The sequence below is a fragment of the Populus alba genome, chromosome 1 (assembly GCF_005239225.2).
Source record: "Populus alba chromosome 1, ASM523922v2, whole genome shotgun sequence".
NCBI lineage: Eukaryota > Viridiplantae > Streptophyta > Magnoliopsida > Malpighiales > Salicaceae > Populus > Populus alba.
The window spans coordinates 14,118,758-14,142,074 of NC_133284.1; the positions used below are offsets into that span (position 1 = coordinate 14,118,758).

Here is a 23,317-nt window from a genome sequence, read left to right on the forward strand (position 1 = left end):
AGATAAGCTTAAACAAATGAATTGAAAGAAACATCCTAATCTAGATAATGCTATCAGCTAACCAAATAGATAGCTATCAGCTAACAGATAAATAGCAAAAATGTAGTAGATTTACTACTAAGTAATCCTATTCCAGCTTTTTGGTACCAAACTTCAACAATTCATACATAAAGGAACTCTCATCAAACTTGACATGTCTGCAGGTGTAAACTTGGTTTGTATCCGAATTAGAACACAAATAACCAAGATGGTCAAGGAAATAGCATAGGAGAACACAAGTTTACTTCTATAAGCAAACTTGTGGGTATTATAGGGTCTGAGCAGAGGATAAACAATACAACCAGACGTTGTAAGAAAGCCATAATTTGGTGTATTCTTAAACAATTTCTCATGAGAGCTAGCATTATGCAACACAGGGGAAGGCATTATTCGATTAATCAAAAAACATGCAGTTGCAAAGGCATATGACCAGAACCACAACGGAACATTACCATGAGCTAGCAAGGTGAGACCAGTATCGACCAAATGTCTAATTTTTTGGAGTTTGAGGGGATTGGAAGTGGCACTTAATATAGTGGATTGGCCTACATGTTGGATAGGGATACCAGTACCATCACCTACAATGACAATATCATTACCTTTGTAATCGTCAGAGATGTACAGTCTGGAAAGATTTGGAGTCATATGATGACTAGCAGCAGTGTCAAGAAACCAATAAGAGCCACCAACATAAAAGGTAGAAGGGGTCAAGTTGGTAGCAGGTGGATCAACATTGCGTTCATATCATCTTTTGTAAAACTTGACTGAATGATTCTGCCACCCACAGATTTGACAAGGATCCTTGTTGAGCTTCTTAGAGTTTCGAAAGCCATGGCCTTGTGGGTTGCTATTTGTAGTAGGCTTTTTGATGTTGGTGGCAGTAGAGTGAGCAACATTAGCAGCAGGAGCAGGAGAATGAATAGAACTGTTCAACAAAATTTCACAGGCAATTAATTAGCTGGATAATTCATGAAATGGAACATGATCCTTGTTGGCAGAAATGGCAGCAATAATGGGATGGTATTCATGTGGCAAGAGTATGAAATTATCAATATTAAATTCTGCATTGGACGACATAGGTAATCCAGCAGAGGCAAGAGTATTAACAATGAACTTGGTTTCTTTTAAGAACAGAGTCATAGTTTTATATGCTAAGGTCAACTCCTTCAAAGATAAATGAAGCTGAAGTTGTCTGTTGCTGGAGACAGAACCAAAAGCTTGTTGGAGTGCTTGTCAGACATCATAAATTGTTGTCATTCCAATGATATATGGAAAAACATCTTCTGTTAAGGAAGAAAAAACCCAACTTAGCAACATCTAGTCCATGTGAAATCAGGTTTGAAAATCTAGATTAGGCTCTTCTTGATTGGTTTCAGGATTAAGAACCCGTGGAGAAGGTGCTGACTTAGTGTCTTCAACATGAAAGTTGAGATTGTAGCAGTTAAAGAGTGATGTGAATTGGGTACTCTAAATAAGATAATTGGATGGAGAAAGATTGATAAGAGTTAGGCATTGGTGAGGGGATAAAGGTGAATGAGAAATGAGGAGAAGGTAGAGAAGCTGTAGAAACAGAAGATGAGACTGCCATGTGTGTTTCCTCTGATACCATGTTTAAGTAGAGAAAGTTGGACAGTAGAACTCATCATCTTTATTCATTGGATTTGTTGTTTATAAATACAAATTACAAGTAAGAGTTTGAACTATTAGATAAGATAATCATAATCTAATCCTTTTGAATTTAAACTACGCTAAGTGCATATCTAATAGATATCCATAACAAGCACACACTAGCAATCTATGTAGTTTTTTTTTTTCTTGTCTATGTTTGTTTTCACTGAGCTATTATGTTTTGTGTTGCACATTTTCCTGTTATCAACCAATTCACCATCTCTGCACAACTCACAATCAATTTATTTGTCATTTGTTGGCCTTTCCTTCTATTACAGTACTGTGAAAGTTGATGCTATCTACCTGAAGTATTGTGTTATAGGATTATCAGCTGCCTCTGCTTCCAGTTGGCTGTCTTCCTGTCATTTTCTTAACCTTTTTTCATGGCTTCATCGGCCTTTACTAACCTATACTCAAGTACTGTGCTGTTTTTCCTCTAATTTGTTGGCCTCGCTGCAACCCCATTGCATTACATTGCTTACCCTTTCTTGACAGCTAATTTTAACAAATCCCTTTCCTTGCAGGATCAAGAACCACCAAGCTCCCCAGCTCTGGAGGAGGACTATCCAAGCATTTACCATTTTTTGACTAAGCTCGCAAGGCATTTCCTTGCTAGCTTTGTTGCCATCTTAGCATCAACTTCTCAAACGTCAACTCCCAGTTCATTTCCCTATTGTTTTCTTCTGTTTTGGCTATCCGTAGCCTTATCAGTACTGTTGATGCACAACTGATGACACTTACTGAACTTCTCTATTAATCTTTATTATCGTTTTTCCTATTATATCAAAGAGACTTAATATGTTTATTTTCTTTTTGCTTGAGGTATCACATTCTTGCTTTTTTGCGCGCGTGTGTGTGAAACTATAAGCAAGATGGGAGCTAATGATAGACTCCAATGATGTAATAACCCGTAATTTTTTTTTTTTTTATCATTATGGTTTTTTTTTTTTTCTTGAGAATTAAAAATATTAATTAAAATGGTCCAGACTTATAATAAATTTATCCAAGTTTTAAAACCACAAAAAAGAAAAGAAAAAGAAAAAATAGAGAGTTTTTCCCACACAGAGGACAACAAATCACTCTCTCATGACAGGTGTTAACCTCTGTGTTTGGGCTATATGAAATATCCATGCACCAACACGTGACCGATCTAATCAACATAATCTCCATACTTTCTATCCTTGCATCTATATATCAACGTCGGTACTGTTCCTCTTATACACCTTGCTCCTAAAACATTTCCAGCCTCTTTGCTCTCTAGCTTCCCAAACCCTCACTCATTTCACATCCTATACACATCAGAGCCATGGATCTCTCACGTGCCATGCTCATGCTAACCCTAATGCTAGCTCTTGCAGAAACCTCCATTGCTCAAGGCCCAACATCATCACCACCAACAATGCCACCAGCGAGTATCTCAACCCCACCAGCTACCAGTGCTGCACCTCCACCAACCACATCCACCCCACCACCTGCCATGACACCTTCCCCAGCTGTCCCCCCAGTCTCATCACCTCCACCAATGATGCCCTCACCTCCCTCAGGAAGCCCCTCAATGAGCCCTGGCCCAAGTTCAAACCCGCCGCCTTCTCCAATGGCGCCTAAGTCTCCAACACCAGGAATTTCTCCTCCTCCAGCACCAGCGTCCATGTCATCACCAACTTCATCTCCAGGAAATGCAGCTTTTGTTCATGGAAGTAGCATGGCCTTGTCAGCATTGCTTGGAGGAGTGGCATTTCTGTTTGTTTAATTACATCATTTCATATAAGAGCTTAACTTGATGTAGATTTTAGTCATAATATTTATTTGTGTATTCTTTTTGTCTTTTAAATTTGCTTTTCTTGTTTCTTTTGGTTGACTCTTGAATGAGCTGCATTTGTGATTTGGATGTTTTAGTGATTTAATTAATTCAGTGTTACAGCTCTTCTGTAGCATTCTGACTTCAGCTGAATAAAGACTTATTCTTGATCATCTTTGAAATATCTTTGCCTCTTTCCCATCATGTTGCATTGCTATTTTACCTGCAAGAGTTCGAACTCATTGATAGCTGAACTTAATTTAAAGGAATTTGGTTTGATTCTGAAAGCAATAACTAATGTACGGTTACTCTAGCAAGCAAGAAAGATACTCTGGTAATTAATCGATGTTGAGCCAGAAAGATAATTTGCCAAGTGCTAATCATAGTTAAATGATCATTCATGTCATAAACTTACTAATTAACTGATCTCAATTATGACATTAAACGTGCTCTTACAACTAGTGCTAAAGTGGGAAAAAGTTAGGTAGGTGCGTGATGTGAGTAGATGGACGCTAGTGAAGAACAGGCGTGACTGGTGGTGGTGGGGAAGCTGTGGAGAGGAAAAGGTTAAGGTGCTAGCTGTAAGGTAGAATTTACGTGGATGGAAGATAAGGCGAGTAACTTTTGGAAATGGGAAGGTGTCCTTTGAACTTTTCTTACGAGTCATGGGAAATTGGAATAGTGGTGGAAGCATTGGAAGAGGAGGATGGTTGGTGTGGTGGGGCTGTTTTGAAACAAATTATGAACATGTATGGGAAAGTAAAGTAAGTGCACATGAGGGGGGAGGAGATTTTTGAGTGCCTGAACATTCTTAACCTCAAAAACTAGTCTTGAGACAAAACAGAAAGCATACAGGAAACTTAAACACTTAAGTATGGCAATAAACAAAGACGCGAACCAAAAGCACTCCATATATAACACAGAGGGACAAACCGTGAGATCAAGGCACCATCATTCTGTTCACTCCCTGTGTTTCAATATTCCTTCTGTTACAATCATCCAATTCCCATCCCTAAGATGCTTCCCCTCTCACAATAAGTAATCATGGATGCTTAATGAACGTGAATTACAACGCTAACCAATCACCTATAAACTGTAATATTCATGTAGTTTGGTAAACTCGACAAACAAATGGAGTCCTTGGTCATCTCTCAGAACTTCACTGCTACTTCGACATGGTGACATTATTGTTCGTTCACTACGCGTGGACAATAGAGAATAGATTCAGTCTGGTAGTAGAGACTGGAATCTCATGCCACATACACAAAAGATACTAAAAGGTCACGAATAAGCATTGGATTCCACTTCAAAGTAAGAATCATGAGAACCTTTTTATCTTTACCTTTTTCTCCACCAAAGGTATGATGCCAAAGCATGCATTCTTTGAGAAACTCGCAAACTTAACTGATTCTGGTTAGCTAGCTAGTCACTCTTGACAGTGAAATCCCGAGTCTACATACTTGAGCGTATGATACCTTTTCATCCCACTTCACCACACGAAACAACGCATCTTTCATCTGTCTGTTTTTAGACATCAGTAATTGAACACTACATCTAGGCCTCTTTTTACTGTGAAAACTGAGAGAAGAAAAACTTTCGCTCTTGCAACAATCACTTTTACCATATATTTTAGATGTGGTGAACGAAGATGTTCTTGAGCTATTTAGCAGAAATACAAACACTGATTCATGCCACAACTCATGCTGACATGGAATCTCCAGGTCACAAAATCCAATATAGTACAGTGACCCGAACAAGTCACATCACCATTAACACCACCAAGCAGCTGTCAATGACCAGCAAGTCACCAGTCATTTTTATTTAAGCTTAATTAACTCTTTTTTGGTCTTGGCGTGTTACTTAAAATGAGTTGTATAAGATATTTTTCAACCCGGTGTTGCAGCTGCACCTGCTTTTGTGCTCCTATACGTCCAGTTTAGGCCTTGGTGACCAGAAATTATTCACATCCAGCTGCTACCAGTAATACTGTTTTGCAGCCACAACGTTTGTGCCATATTTCAGTTTTATGGTTTACAGTAGTATAAACCATATAAAAAAACTGAGGAATGGAAAAGTGCATAAAAACAATCATCCATCGATCCTTAGACCCTTCACGAGTATCTTTCCTGACATCTGATCTTACACAAGATGATCATAACAAGAAAACAAAACATCATAATTATCATCAATCAACTGACCTCCTAACATAAGACCAGTGAAAAGTTTAGAAGATATAAATACATCCCTAAAAATGAAATTAACATCTCCAACATTTTGAATAAATAACTGGCTACCATTAATGATTGTAATCTGTAATGATCCTGTATATGGCTGAATATTATGAAGAGTGTCAACAGAACTAGTCATGATTAGATGCATCAGAATCAACAAGTCAAGATTTTAATGGTAGGAAATTGTTACCTTGAAATCCCAAAGTTTAAAAAGCAGAAATAATCATTTACCATTTTAGAAGTAAAGGCAGATGAATCACCAGCAACAGAAGATGAAGAACTAATTGTAGCCTTATAGGCATTAGCCTGGCGATTCTAAAAATAGAAAAGGAAGTCTCTAATAATATGTTATGACTTTTTGCGGTTCACACGGTGGGTATGAATATGCCAATATTCCTTGCAGCTATAACATCAAACTTTTCAATGTCTTTACCTTTCCCTTTCACTTGAGCAACACAATCAACGATATTAGTGTGTAATTTGTCTTGCTAGAAGGTAGCCCGTGTAGCAAGACATTGCTCTTCAAAAAAGGAGAGGGATCGTGATTAATTAAATTAGACCTAGCAACCTTGAACTCAGGTCGTGATTGTTTTATGACTTTGACACCATATACAAAAAAAAAAAAAAACAAGTCCAAAGTTTGGTAGATGACAACTCGAAGAAGCCCGAGCAACTTTGACACCGGATACTGATAACAACACCTTTTAAGATTGCGCCGACAACTAAAACGAGCTATAAAATCTGCCGATAGCAAAAAAAAATCAATGGTATGATCTTAAACCACCCTCATAGCAAACACTTAACAATTCTTAATTTGAATGTTTAGGCTCTAATATCATGACAAAATCAATAAGTTTTGTATGCATGCCTCTCAATAAAGAGTTCCATTATATAGAACCAAATAGCATAATAAATCCCTAATTACAAGTCCGCTTCTAGATCCAACCTAGCTAAATATGAAAACAATATATACAACTATATAATTAGCATAACCTATAACCTTAAATAATGGCAGCCCATATCCGAATGACAATCTTTAACCAACTTGAGAACTGTATGCAAGGATATCTGTATCTACCTAAGTAATCTCATACCTCCTCTCTCTTTGTATGGAGTTGCTGCCTCTTAAGAATTGTTCTTTAAAATAGTATTTTGAAACTGGTACAAAACATCCAAATATGTTGAAAGGGGCGTTAATTGAGAACTTAGTGATCAAGAATTTGAAAAATTACATTAATCATCATCTACTTTTTTTTGTCTTCTTCGACACTTAACGATCACAACACAGGAGACTTATTTCTAGTTGAGTGACTGGCTTGGAGCTTATTGAGTGGTACTTTTAGGTCTTTCACTAGTATCTGATGAAGCTTTTGATTCTTCTTCATAAGATCTTGGATGATTTGCTGGTGTCTCAACACATGAACAGAGTAAATTTAACTTGATAGAAAATTTAACAATGTACTTATAGATACTCAACTAAATAATTGTTAACTGATGGACGACTTTGCATCCTATAATGTAGTCATATATACGCCATATCTGTTGAGAACATTCAAAAAAAATTTAAGAACTCCAATTATGATTTGTTAATGATGATTTATTAAAAACTATCCTTAAAACAAAAAAAGAAAAAAGAAAGAAAGTTTTTTATATCAAATAGCCAGGGCATTCTACCAGAATTCCATTGCTGATAACAATTTTCATGGAAGAAACATCAAGTTGATAGAATAGCTTCATGATGCATGGGGAAATGCTGATCAACATGAAAATATTACCATTTAAAGCATGTTGTTTCCTAATCACAAATGTTTAGCCTATAGACATGTATGATCCATGAATCAGATGGCAGTTTGTAATACTTCAGTCCATGTTATTATCATCCCAAGTCCAGTGCAAATTACGTGTGTTTTAAAGGTTTTTGTTATGTTTATGACATGGAACTTTAGCTGAAAATGTGCTCGCACTAAGGTGCTAAATTTTGAGGATCTACGAATAGTGGTTCCTTCTATTGTCCCCCCAAAAGAATTGTGTAGTAATTTGTTTTTGTGCTTTGTGACAAAATTGGCTGAATCCACTCTCTGTTTTTCTAAAAGTCTGAATGCCTTTTTACATGAGAGTCCCGTTCCTTAAATAGGAAGGAATCCTGATTTACGTCACATTCCTATAATTTAGGCCTAAAGTATAGGAAGATACTTATCCTATAATTACACTCCTATTTCAGCTGTATTTCTATCAATAACAACTATTGCCTATGCTAACATCCCCCCTCAAATTGATGCTGGATGATTAATAAGCATCAATTTGCCAACCAAAAACTGATGTCGCTGTCGAGTCATGGATTTGGTGAACACATCAGCAATCTGGAGATCGGTGGAGATATGTGGAAGAGAAATAACATGAGCATCGACGGCTTCGCGGATAGAGTGACAATCCACTTCAATATGTTTGGTGCGTTCATGGAAGACGGGATTCGTAGCAATCTGAATAGCACTCGTGTTGTCTGCATGGAGGAGAGTAGGAGTAGTCTGGTGAAATCCCATCTCGGCAAGCAAGCCACGAAGCCAAATAATCTTTGAGCAGGCAACGGACATGGCGCGATATTCAGATTCGGTCGAGGATTTGGAGACTTGATCTTGTTTCTTACTTTTCCAAGAAATCAAGGAATCACCAAGAAACATACACCAACCTGTAACAGAGCGTCTGGTATCAGGACAACCAGCCCAATCTGCATCATTGTATGCAACAAGACTAATAGGAGATCCAACGGGGTAGAATAGACCACGGTTAGAAGAACCAAGTAGATATCGAATGATACGACGGACTGCTGCTAAGTGTAGGTGACGAGGAGATTGCATAAATTGACTGACTTGCTGAACTGCAAAGGAGATATCAGGTCGAGTAATAGTAAGATAATTCAAGCTGCCAACAAGTTGTCGATACAAAGATGGATTAGGAAGAAGATCCCCATCATCACTTTGAAACTTAACATTCACCTCCAAAGGAGTATCTACTAGAGAAAAAGCTTGAAGACCGGCCAAAGCAATCAAATCATGAGTGTATTTCTGTTGTTGCACATAAATACCAGAAGGGGAAGAATGAACCTCCAAACCCAAGAAGTAAGTGAGAGAACCAAGGTCCTTCATATGAAAGGAATCCCGAAGATGTTGCTGAAGTCTGCTAATCAATGTCGAATCAGTGCCTGTGATGACAATGTCATCGACATAAACAAGTAGGAAAACATACCCAGTAGATGTTGTGCAAAAAAATAATGAAGAATCATATTTGCTTTGCACAAAAGAGAAGCGAAGCAAGGTAGTGCGAAACTTGTCAAACCATGCTCGGAGAGCTTGTTTCAAACCATACAAGGACCGCTTCAATTTACAAACAACCGATTTAGAAGATGAAACCAAACCCGGTGGAGGTGCCATATAAATATCCTCTTTGAGATCACCATGAAGAAACACATTTTTGACGTCCATTTGATGAAGTGGCCGACCTTGTGAAACAGCAATGGCAATAATAGTGCGCACGGTAGTCATTTTGGCTACGAGGGCAAAAGTCTCTTCATAATCCACCCCATATTCTTGTCGATTCCCCAGAGCAACCAACCGAGCTTTATAGCGGTGTAGAGTGCCATCAGAGCGAAGCTTTATGGAATATACCCATTTACACCCAATGAGTTTAACCGATAGAGGACATGAAACAAGATCCCATGTATGATTATCCTGAAGCGCACAAAGTTCTTCCTGCATGACGGTTTGCCAACACTCATGCTGGACAACCTGTGAGTAACATGATGGAACAATAATATTGGATAGAGTAGCAGAGAAACCAAACCTATCAGGAGGATAAGAAACCCTCGTAGAGCGACGAAGTGCAGGCTGCAGAGGGGAAGGTACCGAAGCAGTCTCAGTAGCAGTATCAGATGGTGGGTTAGTCTCCGGAAGAGCCAAAATTGGGCGCCGTCTTTCATACACAACTCCAGGTTTAAACCGCTCAAATGACGACATGTCCTCAAAATGAGGAAGAATAGGAGCATGCAATGAAGATGCAGCAGGAGTAGCAGTAGCAGTCGGGAAAAAATATTGATTTTCAAAGAAGACCACATTTCGAGAGACACGAAATTTGCTACACCTTAAATCATAACAAACAAAACCTTTGTGAGAAATACTATAACCTAGAAAAGCACATTTACCAGACTGAGCAGAAAGTTTGTGGCGTTCATTAGAAGGCAAATGAACAAAACAGACACAACCAAAAGTATGCAAATTAGAGTAGATAGGAGCCTCATGATATAGACGATAATAAGGGGAGTCGAAATTTAACACCTGGGAGGGCAAACGGTTGATTAAATAAACAGCAGTAGACAATGTTTCAACCCAGAATTTAGAGGGAACAAACGAGTCAAGCAATAAGGTTCTAGTGACATCTAACAAATGTCGATTCTTACGCTCAGCAACCCCATTTTGTTGAGGTGTATATGGACAAGAACGATGTGAAATAATGCCCTTTTTTAGTAACAAATCATGAAAGTCACGTGACATATATTCCCCACCCGAATCAGATCTTAATACCTTAATACCAGTAGAAAATTGGGTTTCAACATAGGCAAGAAATGTCTTAAAGACGGAAAGAACCTCCGATTTGGAACGTAGGAAGTATACCCAAGTAAACCTACTATAATCATTAATAAAAGTTACAAAGTACTTGAAATGAGCATGAGAAAGTATCGGTGAAGGTCCCCAAACATCACTATGAATAATATCAAAACATTTTGTGGCACGACTACCATGAGAAGGAAAAGGAAGAGTTTTACTCTTACCTAACTTACATGTTGAACAATCAATCAAAGCATCGAAAGAAGAAAATTTATCTTTATTTCCCAACAAACCAGAATTCAACAATCGTGATAAAACAACAGAATTTGGATGGCCTAAACGTTTATGCCAGACTTCACTTTTATTTAGAACATTCGAGCATGCAAAAGAAAGACAACTAGAAAGTCCAAAGTTTGGTAGATGACAACTCGAAGAAGCCCAAGCAACTTTGACACCGGATACTGATAACAACACCTTTTAAGATTGCGCCGACAACTAAAACGATCTATAAAATCTGCCGATAGCAAAAAAAATTCAATGGTATGATCTTAAACCACCCTCATAGCAAACACTTAACAATTCTTAATTTGAATGTTTAGGCTCTAATATCATGACAAAATCAATAAGTTTTGTATGCATGCCTCTTAATAAAGAGTTCCATTATATAGAACCAAATAGCATAATAAATCCCTAATGACAATATATAAAACAATATATACAACTATATAATTAGCATAATCCTATAGCCTTAAATAATGGCAACCCATATCCGAATGACAATCTTTAACCAACTTGAGAACTGTATGCAAGGATATCTGTATCTACCTAAGTAATCTCATAGCTCCTCTCTCTTTGTATGGAGTTGCTGCCTCTTAAGAATTGTTCTTTAAAATAGTATTTTGAAACTGATACAAAACATCCAAATATGTTGAAAGGGGCGTTAATTGAGAACTTAGTGATTAAGAATTTGAAAAATTACATCAATCATCATCTACTTTTTTTTTTCTTCTTCGGCACTCAACGATCACAACACAGGAGACTTATTTTTAGTTGAGTGACTGGCTTGGAGCTTATTGGGTGGTACTTTTAGGTCTTTCACTAGTATCTGATGAAGCTTTTGATTCTTCTTCATAAGATCTTGGATGATTTGCTAGTGTCTCAACACATGAACATAGTAAATTTAACTTGATAGAAAATTTAACAATGTACTTATAGATACTCAACTAAATAATTGTTAACTGATGGACGACTTTGCATCCTATAATGTAGTCATATATTCGTCATATCTGTTGAGAACATTCAAAACAAATTTAAGAACTCCAATTATGATTTGTTAATGATGATTTATTAAAAACTATCCTTAAAAGAAAAAAAGAAAAAAGAAAGAAAGTTTTTTATATCAAATAGCCAGGGCATTCTACCAGAATTCCATTGCTGATAACAATTTTCATGGAAGAAACATCAAGTTGATAGAATAGCTTCATGATGCATGGGGAAATGCTGATCAACATGAAAAGATTACCATTTAAAGCATGTTGTTTCCTAACCACAAATGTTTAGCCTGTAGACATGTATGATCCATGAATCAGATGGAAGTTTGTAATACTTCAGTCCATGTTATTAGCATCCGAAATCCAGTGCAAATTACGTTTGTTTAAAGGTTTTGTTATGTTTATGACATGGAACTTTTAGCTGAAAATGTGCTCGCACTAAGGTGCTAAATTTTGAGGATCTACGAATAGTGGTTCCTTCTATTGTCCCCCCAAAAGAATTGTGTAATAATTTGTTTTTGTGCTCTGAATAACTTGAACCAGCAGCTTACAAGTAAAGAATATGTTCCATACGAGCGGGAGGTCCCAGCCCAGCGGCTGGGGAGACAGCAGTCTCCTCAGTTGCCTGGGTTCGACTCCCAAGCTCACCCATGTACTTGGGGGTTCTGCTAGTGGAAGAGGCGTTTGTTCCCTCTCTATACCGCACGGGTTGGAACCCCTTTGTATACCTTCCTGCCATCCCCGCGGTGACTTACCTGCCTTCTGGGCTTGCAGGGTGTTCAGTTAGGCCCTGAGGATTAGTCGAGGTGCGCGCAAGCTGGCCCGGCCACCCCAGGTTAATCAAAAAAAAAAAAAAAAAGAATATGTTCCATACATACAAATTCCAGAGAAAAGTTCCAATAGTTTTCAGATTTGTGCAAGGCTAAATTGTTGGATATAAGGCGAGCATAGAACACCAACACTAAATCTTTGCTTTAAAATTTTTCCTTTAAAGTTTATATATAGACAGATTCTGACAAAAGCTTTCCATATTCTTGTTTTGAACTTGAAAAAACAAACTTGTCTACTTTATAGTTCAATTGGCATTTTTATCCTCCAAAAATAATTTTACTCTCCACAATCAAAATGAAAATGGTTTTGTCCATAGAGGAAAAGGAAATATATGGCCTCGAGCTGATGTCCTCGGGCCTGCCAATTAGTTTCTCCTATGGCTTTAATTATTAAGTTAAACTAGTCATTGAAAAACTATACCTTAAATTTTTGAAAGCCTCTTATAAACTCAATTTACTTCAAGACATTTGAACTTAAAAACCAGCATTACAGCTACTAAACGGCATCGTGAAGGCTTAGTAATATATAATCAAAGCATTGAAGGGGTGAATTCCAACACGCAATTTCTATAGGTAGATAAGTTCTAAGAAAGAACACCCCAAGTTCTGATTGCATCACTCATCTATTAATCAAGCAGGAGGGGAAAATATTTATCATGCTTACCTCTTCATTTATGTCAGTGCCATCATCTTTCAGAATAGAATTTTGCAGAAAATTGTTAATCACCTTCTTTGTTCGGCTACCAAAAAAATATTAGCCTTTTAGCCCAGAACTTTCATAACTTGAATGCGAACTAACATTTCCATATCCATACAGGCCTTAAGATGTTTGGTCTGGGAGTTTTGTTGCTAATTGGACAATACTGCCCAATGGACATCAGATTCATTCACTATGCTTATGCCACTTTGCAAAGACATCAAAAAGGCACCTTCACCAATCTCAGATAAACAAGTTGTGAACTTGAAATAAACATATTGTATAACATGTGTTGGGTTCTCAAATATTACATGCTCTGCATCAGCAGAAACAGTAAAACAAAATTATTAAAGAGTTTCTAGGATTTTATTAGACAAATCTAAAGTTGTTTTGTGATTTATCACTTGAAGACCTGATCTTCTTAAGTCTTGAAAAATTCTTTAAAGGTTGGATTGTCACTAATTATAAGTTGTCCAATTGTCTGGCTTTCAATAGTAATCCACATGAAACACTAGTAAGAAATCTCTAAATTCATATTTAGAAGAGAAGGATTGCTATGCTTAGAGTGCTATATTTTTATTTTGTAACTTACTACTTTTTTTGTTTAAAGACAATCAAATTTAAAAATATGAAGCATAACTTATTATTTATAAAGAGATATAAAAAACCCTATAAATTAGCAAAATATCAATTTAGCCTCTGAATAATATCCATATATTAATTCAAGATAATTTTAGAAATTAACTTCATCAAATCTTTACTTGTTTTTTCTAGTTCTAGAAATATAAATCATGTACTAATTATATTCTAGTCCTTAATTTCTAAAACATATTTTAATCAAATCACACTTAATTAAATCATCGCAATTTAATTTTTTGACTAATGGTTTTTAATGTGTGTGACCCATTAGGTTCCTTATATGTTGGCCAACATATAAATTCTAATTCCAATTAAATAGAATTAAATTAATTAAATAATTTAATTTATTATTAATTTAACAATTGATTAATTTATATTTGAAGATCAGGTGCATTGATCGTCTAGTAACGTGTAATGATCCCCCAAATATTAAAAAAAGATAATTAGTGGTTTGACTTAATCGTTCAATGACCAATTTCTCAGTCTAATTAATATCATTTCATCAATAATATTCTGGTTTGGCATTAAAGCATAGAGTATGTCTTTCATGTTAAATCATGTTTGGTATCTACACAATAGTCATTGATCGTTTGAATAAGATTTGAAAAAAAATTTAAATCTTATTCAACCTTGATCAAGGATTTCTCAATCAATACTATTTTGGAACAAATGAAATATTTTTCCTAATTCATCTAGGGTGATGAATCATCTCTTGATCAATCAAACACATTCATATAGTTCATGTTATACCCAATGTCAGCCTCTTCATTATCTCGATTAAGATAACATATAATATGATCAAAGCATAACATTCTCTATATAATATAACTTAGTGATCTCAGGTCTAAGAATCACTTACATAACCGTTAAGTGAGCCTTTCCATAGACATAGGTGATCTCTCCATATGAATTCTCAAACGGGTCAGTTCAATGTATATGTCTTATGATAATCATCTACATATTAGTTCTAGGTATCCCTTATACCTTAGCTTATGAGAACAATTGCTTCCTTTCATAAACAAATGAACATAATATGTATCAATTTCTACAACTCTAATAAATATCTAGTATTAAAGATAGAAACATTTTAGAAATAATTCTTTAATGCAATAGGAATTTCATAATTATAACTACTTTATAATTTTCTTTGCAAAATATTTTTGTCTTATAGACTTTATCTTTACTCTAGATTCATAAATCAAATATTAGTTTCATTAATTTATATTATATGAGTATTAAAAATTAATTAAGCCTTTATTTATAATAAATATATATTAACATGAATATAATAACACCATATATAACCAACCAATTAACTACATGATATATTAAACTAGTATGCATAAATTATTTATGTTACAAGGTAATAGTATTACCAGCTTGAAGACAAGCTTGAATCTTCTGCACTGCCCCATGTTTCATTGCAAGGCCTGGAATGTTAAATATTGGTTTTCAGCTATCAAAAGTCTAGATAATGATAAGGTGAAAGAAGGTTACCGAGAACAACATATTTAAAGGATAGCAAACCTATCACAAGGCCAATTATTAAGAATATCCAATATTATTCATGATAATGGACCAAAACACTTGAGATATTCCATAGAAGTACTAATATTTTGGATAATGGATTAGAAAATATTAAAGGGAACTTGATAATTTTCTAAAAGAAATGTGTACAATTAAGAGGAAATAGAAACTTAAAAGATGTGAGAAAGTGAGAGTAAGGGAGAATATTTCCGCAGTTATTAAAAGAGAACTTTATGTGAAGCGTAAAGATCCAGGTATATTTACTATCCTTTGTACAAAAGGTAATGCTAGATTTGAGAAGGCCATGATGGATTTATAGGCTTCTATCAATGTCATGCCATACTTTATATATGTTTTTTTTTAAACTTCGAACTTTGAATAAAATTGGTGTTGTCTTTCAGTTAGCTGATAGATTTATTGCATATGATCCTAAAGGTGTAGTTAATGATGTTCTCGTGCAAGTTAATAAAATGGTTTTTCCTACTGATTTCTATGTGCTTGATATGGAGAAGGGTGATCAAAATGCTCCTATTTTGATAGAAAGACCATTCTTAAAAACATTCAAGACTAAGATAAATGTTCATAATGACACACTTATCATGGAATTTGATGGTGAAATTGTTAAGCACTATATTTATGATTTCATAAAATATCCTAGTGATGATAATCTTGTTTATTCTATTGATGTGATTGATTTGTTAGAGAAAGAAGTTTTCATAATATGCTATAAGATTTGAAGAGCTTAGTTGTTCTTTATTGATATCGTTGCAACCTTGGTGTTTTTGGAAAAGTGAATTTTAGTTTTGCTCGAGAACGAGCAAAAAATATGGGGGAATTTGATGAGAATGCAAAATGTCACATTTTTCTCCTTTAATGTTTTAGTCTTTTATACTTATTTGTTTTTTAAATGTACTCATTATTTTTATATTTTGATTTAGGATGCAATTAAAGGCATTAAATGAAAAACGAAGCTAACTGAACAATTTCGAATAATTTCAACATTGCTTTGTAATATGAGAATAACTCTGTGATTCAAGTTCGGATCAAGATGATTTAAGATGTTATGTAATGCTATGAAAAGGCTCCACAACTTTTATTTACGAGTTATGAGATATACTAGTTGTATCAAGGTCGAAATCAAGCTTGAAATTGTTGCACATGCTTTGCTGACATTATGGAATGTTACTTATATTTTTTGATACCAATTAACGTAATATATAATATTAGGCCTCTATCTCTAAAGCTTTACAGTCCTTTAAATTGAAGAGAAAGACATTAGAGTTATCATGCCATAAGGTTATAGTCTTTATTTATATAGAAAACTCTCAAATCTTGAATAGTTTCTAAAAAGTTTATATTTTATAAATTCCTTTACGAGAAATATCCTACAAGCTATTTAAATACAAGGAAAACGTTTGAAATAGTAAAATCTTAATTATATTGAAAGTCATAATTTAATTAGGAAAAATAATTAAAAAACAATAAAGAAAATTACAAAACAGTAATCGTAGGTCCTAATTTGGGTCCGAAAACAAAAATCCTAGTTTTCATTAGACACTCAAGCAATATTTCATCTTGATACAACTGAATTAAGAATTATGTCTATTTTTATGAAGCTGTTCATTGAAGCTACTCATAAATAGAAAAACGTTAAGAAGTTAAGGAGGTTAAGAAAAATAATTATGTAAAAAAAAAAAAAACCAAGATGGTGCACAAGTTAAAAAAGACAGTTGAGTTAATTTGGCCTAGAATCAAGAAAATCTCATTCTGGATGAATGTTCAAACCTGTTGTTTTCAAGGCATCATATTTTTTCAAAGGAAGGCGAACAATTCATGAACAGCTCACACACTCTTGATCAAACATTAATCTCCAAAACAAGGGAAGAATTAAGGATTAAATCATACAAACATTATGTAATTAATTCATATCAATTAAAAATAGAGATTAACTTGGACACAACAATACGTGCAATGTCATTACAGATGCACACTTCCGAATTTGAATGAAGCAGAAAGAAAAAAAGACATCCACAGTGGGCTCAACCAAAGCTTACTTAAAACTCCTTTCCTTCAGGGATTGTAACTATAACGTTGATATCAGAGGAAGTATTCCCATTAGGAGATGGAATTGCTACTACAAATCCATCAGCCACAGATCCAATCCAACAGGAAACATGAACGGGTTCGTTGCCATCGTGGAAAGCTAATTCTCTGATCCCTGAATCATCCAAACTCGAAGAGTTGACCTGAGTGCTCGGGTTTAGATGAGGCTTGACAAGGTCATTTTTCTTGCAACTTTGGACCCTCATAACGTTAGAAGATTCTTTCACAAACAAAGAAAACCCTGCTGACATTTCACTGCCCAGTTCGCGCTCTGCCTTCTCAATGCAAAGTGACGCAGCCCTCTTGAACAATTCGCTCTTCGCACCCTCAGTCTCGGTGTCGCCTGAGATCTTGAATATCTTTGTTTGCCGGCTGCGTTCGCTAGGCGTGGGGATAATAGTGCTATTAGGAGACAGGCTAGGGCTTTTGAGATTGGGGAGGTAGAACATGGGCATCTTGAGAGCACCATTGATGGACAGTAAATTCTTTTGAATACTTGCCCACCTCATGAGGAAGTTGTCCATGATTAAAAGGTCTGCCAAAAGAAGGCTAGAGCTAATCCCAATCGAGTACCCACCGCACTGGAAGTTAGTTACCTGCAAAGGGAAAGAACACCCTTATGTTCTGCTACGCACCAGTTTTCTACATAAGCATGAAATTATGTATTTAATCAAGGTAGTTGGCTGCAAATTACTACTTGACTCACCTGAACATAGAGCAGTGGAGAGAATTGGGGATTCTTTTCATCAATATCCTTCCAGAGGACGAGTTCAGCTTCTAATTTTTCCCTTTCTTCCAAACCAAGAAACTCTCGCAAAGTCATTGTAATCTTTGCCTCAACAAGTCTAGCTCCGCTATCATTTGACACCATCTCTAGTTCTCCATTACCATCTTCACCTCTCCATAGCCGTCCACTAAGCATCGGTTGGTCACTCATTGCCCTCCCTAGGGACTCCTTAATCCATCCGGCAACTAGCCAACCGGAATCCTCCTCCCCGGCCTTATTGTAGTAAAGGACTATGTTTAGGCACCCCCGGAAAATAATTGAGCCAACATGGTCCTTCACTGACACCAGGCATATCTCCCTTGGATCGGTCACAGAGGAGGGTGCCACTGTTTGCACAGATTCAATTTGTACCTTACGTGCAAACTCACAAGCGACCTGGGCCATTGCCATCTTCTCTAGCACGAGGACAAGATGAAAATTGGTGTGCTATTTATCTTAGAGGAGTGGGGATATATATAAAAGTTTTCTTTACACCCCTGGGCTGAAAATGATTTTGGAATAATTATAAGTTTGTTTTTATGTTTTAAAAGTATTTTTAAAAAAATTTAAATTTATTTTATTTTATAATTTTTATTATAAATTAATAAATTTTTAGTATTTTTAAATCATTTTAATATATTTTTAAATAAAAAATATATTAAAAAAAACAATCTCAAACCATAATTTAAGAAAGAAATCATGTGCATTGGTTTTAGTCGTGATCCTCCATGTCTGAGAAATTTAAAATAAATTAACAAAGTACGAGTGATTGTGATTGGCCGTTGTAATTCAATTTAATAAAAAGACTTGTCAATTTTCAATTGGCTGAATTTTTTAGCTTAAAGCGGACTGGTTTGCTGGTATACCTAACAACTCTGATCAGGAGTTGTAAGTGGAAAAAGATTTCTTGCAGTCTTTACTTGCACGGAGTTTGGTAACCAAAAAAAAAGAAACCATGCTTCAATTTATTTATCAATATTCTATGATTTTGTTAAAATTAAGATTATAAAATTGTTAATTATATTCTAAATTGACCACCTATTAACTGTAACAAAAAAAAAAGTTAATTAACCACCTACATTTCAAGACAATATTGCAGGGTAATAATTACATCATATTACAATTACATTTCAATAAAACTAAAACTATACACTATTTTAGTGTAGATTTTAGATATAGTTTATTTCTTTTGAGTTTCACTCTCGCAAGTTATGTTGATATCATTTTATGCATAGGATTTCTTTCTTTTTATATATATGGATTCGCTCGTGTAAAGTATTACAAAAATTTAAAATTAAATTAAAGATTAATTTTATAAAATAGAATCTGGTTTTACATTTTTGACATCTCGTATTAGGTATATTAATGTTGACGCAAGCAATTACCTTATGATACAGGTCAGCAAAGCTATATATAGAGTCTGGTTCTAGATTATGGTTCTAGGCTCGGGATGACCCATAAAAAATGGAGAGAATTTTATTCATGCCGTAGTATCTTAGATCACCAATTCAATACTATTTCTAATGTTTTGAATGTGCTCTCTAAAATTAAATAGGTCATTTTACCCTTTCAAATTCATCTTTATAACTATAAAATATATAGGTAGACACATAGTTTTTAAAACCAGCTCGATCCAAGACCTAAGTTCCGAGTTTTAACTGGGTTAATTTTATTTAAAAAAAATCAAAACAAAGTTATTTTAATAAAAAAAATAAAAATTAACGTGTTGTAATCGAGTTTTTAACCGGGTTTTACCGGGTCAGCCGAGTCATATCAAATCATAATTTTTTTTTTTTTTAATCAGCATGATTTCAAACTCCTAATCACCAGTCCGGATAGTTATTTTTATTTCTTTTTAATATTACATCAAATGAACATCATTGTTTTTACATTAAGAAAATAATAATAATAAGTGACTGACATATCTAGTTCAAACGTTTACCAGAAGTCGCAAGTCTTTGCCTAGAGCAAAGGGGAGCGAGGGTATAAAGGGGACTGCAACAGCGAAGATCGTTGGCAAAATTGTAGTTCATTGAAGGGAGATGTAATAAAATACTACAATCAACAACTACAACCTATCATTGAATTTGCTCTTAAGATTTTGCGTGCAGATGTGAAAAAATTGTACGTAAAAGATAAAGAAAGAAGTTCACGCAAGTGGTCACTCATAATTTAATTTCTGTCAGGTGTCTTGTATTTTCTTTCACCTGTACTGTATCGGTGCCCTTCTTTGTCCGCAGAAAAGGTTGTACATCTCGAGTTAAGATGCTATTTATTTTTTATATTTTAAATTAATATTTTTTTAATGTTTTATAATTATTTTAATATGTTAACCTCAAAAATAATTTTTTTAAAATAAAAAATTATTATAATATATTTTTATATAAAAAATATTTTAAAAAATAATTGCAACTATATTTTTAAAATCAAAGGATTTATGCTAGTTTGGTGTGCATGGAATCATACGTTCTTGTCTCGTGTTTTGGCTTCTTTCTAAGCATTCCTTGCCAATTTCTTCTTTATAAATGGAAAGAGATGGACACTTTCATAGTGTGTTTGGCATTTCGAGTGAAAAATATTTTTTTAAAAAATTTTTATTTTTTTTATTTTTAATTAATAATTTTTTTATATTTTTAAATTATTTTGATATGCTAATACAAAAAATAATTTTTAAAAAATAAAAAAAATATTATGTTAATGTATTTTAGAATGAAAAACACTTTAAAAAACTATCACTATCATACTCTCAAACACTCTTTTCATGTTTAGAGTTGAGGTTTGATTTTAAAACACTGTTTGGTATTGCATTCCAAACAGGAATTGAGTAAAATTTGATAATTTTTTATTTAAAATTATTATTATTATTATCATTTATCGTTTTGATTTACTTATAATAAAAATATTATTTTAATACATTTTCAAGTGAAAAATATTTCAAAAAGCAATATTCACAATACTCTTAAACACCCAAAAAAAAAAAAGTAAGTTATTATGCTTAGTATGTCTTTGATTTGCAAGAAAATAGATTCCTAAATATATATTTTTAAGCATATTTTTTTAAAACACTACCCCACACACACACACATATATATATATTGGTTATGGAGTGACGGTAACATGATTAGGATTAATGAATGCTAGCGACAATGGTGAGAGTGGTGTTAATTGTGATAAATAAATGATTGTTACAAGGCAACAAGATATATAATAAAAGCATTAATGAAGGTGAAGGTGAGGGGGGGACTGGTGGTGGTTGCAACAATGAGAATAATTGTTGTATTGGTGGTTGATGTGAAATAATGATGTTAATAAAGATGATAAGAGAAATTATAATATAGGGATTAAATTATATGTTATTTTGAATTACACATAATTTTATTATTGCACTAATGATAATTGTCATAACTCAATTATGAGTTATTCCCTAAATATCAATTTTTTTTTCAAAATAAAAATAAAAAAAGATTGGCAACATAGAAAAAGCAGGCCGGGGAATCAAGTTGTAATTTTTAGAAGAAATTCAAGGCCTAATTGTACACATTATGTCAAAAAAGAAGAAAAAAAATACAAAATCAAGGTCAAATTAAATGATTGTTGAACAAATTTGTATAAAAATTAAGCCCTATGACATAATTAAATTTTTAATAGGCCAGTTTGATTTAATCATGGGCCAAATTGAATTTTAATTATGTTTAAGAATTAATTTGGGTCCAATTGAAGGATTTAATTAAGTGCAAGGACTTAATTATACTTTAAATGGGTCAAATTAATTTTATTTGGGGCTTAATTGGTGAAAAATTAAGTTTGGGAGCCTAATTTGGGCTTAATTAAGAATATTGAAATTTTAAAAGATCAAATTTAATTTTTACCAAGTTAATTGATTGAAATTAGAGGTCAAATTGCAAGAAAATCGAAGTTTTGGGGTCAATTAGGGGCTAAATTGAAAAAATTCGGAGCTAAGGACCAATCTGCAAAAGGCACCAAAATTGAGGAGCTTAATTGACAAATATCCGGGGGTGAAATTGAAAAAATTAAAAATTTAATGGTCAATTAGAGGTTAAATTGATAAAATCCGAGACCAAGGACCATATTGTAAAAGGCACGTAACTTCGGGGTTCCAATTAAAGTTCATCAGGGGCTTAATTGCATTAAATCAAAAGTTTATGGTTAATTAGGGATTCAATTGAAATCAATTGAAAGCTAGAGAACTAAATTGAAAATAAGTTAAAATCCCTAATTCAATCCAAAACGGTGCCATTTTACATTAAAAAGAAAGAAAGAAAGAAAGAAAGAAGAGGACCAGACGACACGTTGTCTGGTCATTGTTCATTGTCTTCCCCGTTTTACCAAAAAAAAAAGCGTGAGAGTTTATTTTGTAGGTGCATTTAATGCTTTATTTCTCTATCAAATCGAACAAAACTTGCATGAAACTGATCCCCTGTAGTTCCTCTACAATTCCATGTGAACGGTTCAGGATGAATGATAGTACGATGACGCCGGCGACAACATGAAGAGGTCAACTCAGGCAGTCTTTTCCTGTAGATTTGACAACTCAGGGAGGCTACTTTGAACCAACGGTTGGGATCCTTCCCAACATAATAGAGGGCTTAAATTTTACCCCGGTGAAGACGAGATTACCCCCTTCCACCGCCTATAAATAGATGCTCCATTGATGGCTTGAGAGAGGAGAAAATCGGGTCCAAAGTCGGCCAAAAACCGCCCCTCTGCCCCTATTTCTGCAGTTTTTTTCTTTCCCTCTCTCTCTTGGCTATTCCAGCCACCAACCAGAGCCATCACCGGCTTCTCCTCCACCAATATACGACGTCTCAGCCTCCCCACAAACCCAAATCCTCATCGGTGATAGGGGTAGCCACCGCGAGGTCTTTCCTTTCCCCTATGTAGATTTTCTTCTTCTACTTCTTCTTTTGTCTTCCTCCACCACAAGCAGCCAACACCACCACCATTTCTTCCACCAGCATCTTCGCCAACTTCACGTCAGGCTAGTGACAGCAGCTCCTTCTCCTCCGCAAGGTTGCCTCCTGCTTCACTTCGCCGTTTGCAACTGCAAAGGTGCATACAGAACGTGAACTTATTGTTCAAGTTCTGCAAATAATACATTTTGCAATTGGGTAGGGCAACTTCTGGCCCAA

At 34.7% G+C, this 23,317-nt stretch overlaps 1 protein-coding gene across 1 annotated transcript; it reads right to left on the reverse strand.

Moving 5' to 3' along the window:
* Nucleotides 1-17,185: 17,185 nt before the first annotated feature.
* On the reverse strand, nucleotides 17,186-18,628 carry LOC118039151 (uncharacterized). The gene is made up of 2 exons (XM_035045762.2): nucleotides 18,108-18,628; nucleotides 17,186-17,997 (listed from the first exon to the last, which is right to left on the reverse strand). Exons 1-2 carry the CDS (start codon nucleotides 18,576-18,578, stop codon nucleotides 17,353-17,355), a joined length of 1,116 nt encoding a protein of 371 aa, XP_034901653.1. The 5' UTR covers nucleotides 18,579-18,628; the 3' UTR covers nucleotides 17,186-17,352.
* Nucleotides 18,629-23,317: the final 4,689 nt, after the last annotated feature.

Coding starts and splice junctions, on each gene's coding strand:
- LOC118039151 (XM_035045762.2), bottom strand. CDS start 18,578: ATGGCAATGGCCCAGGTCGCTTGTGAGTTTGCACGTAAGGTACAAATT. Junction 17,998..18,107: donor CTCCACTGCTCTATGTTCAG/GTGAGTCAAGTA, acceptor TTCCCTTTGCAG/GTAACTAACTTCCAGTGCGG.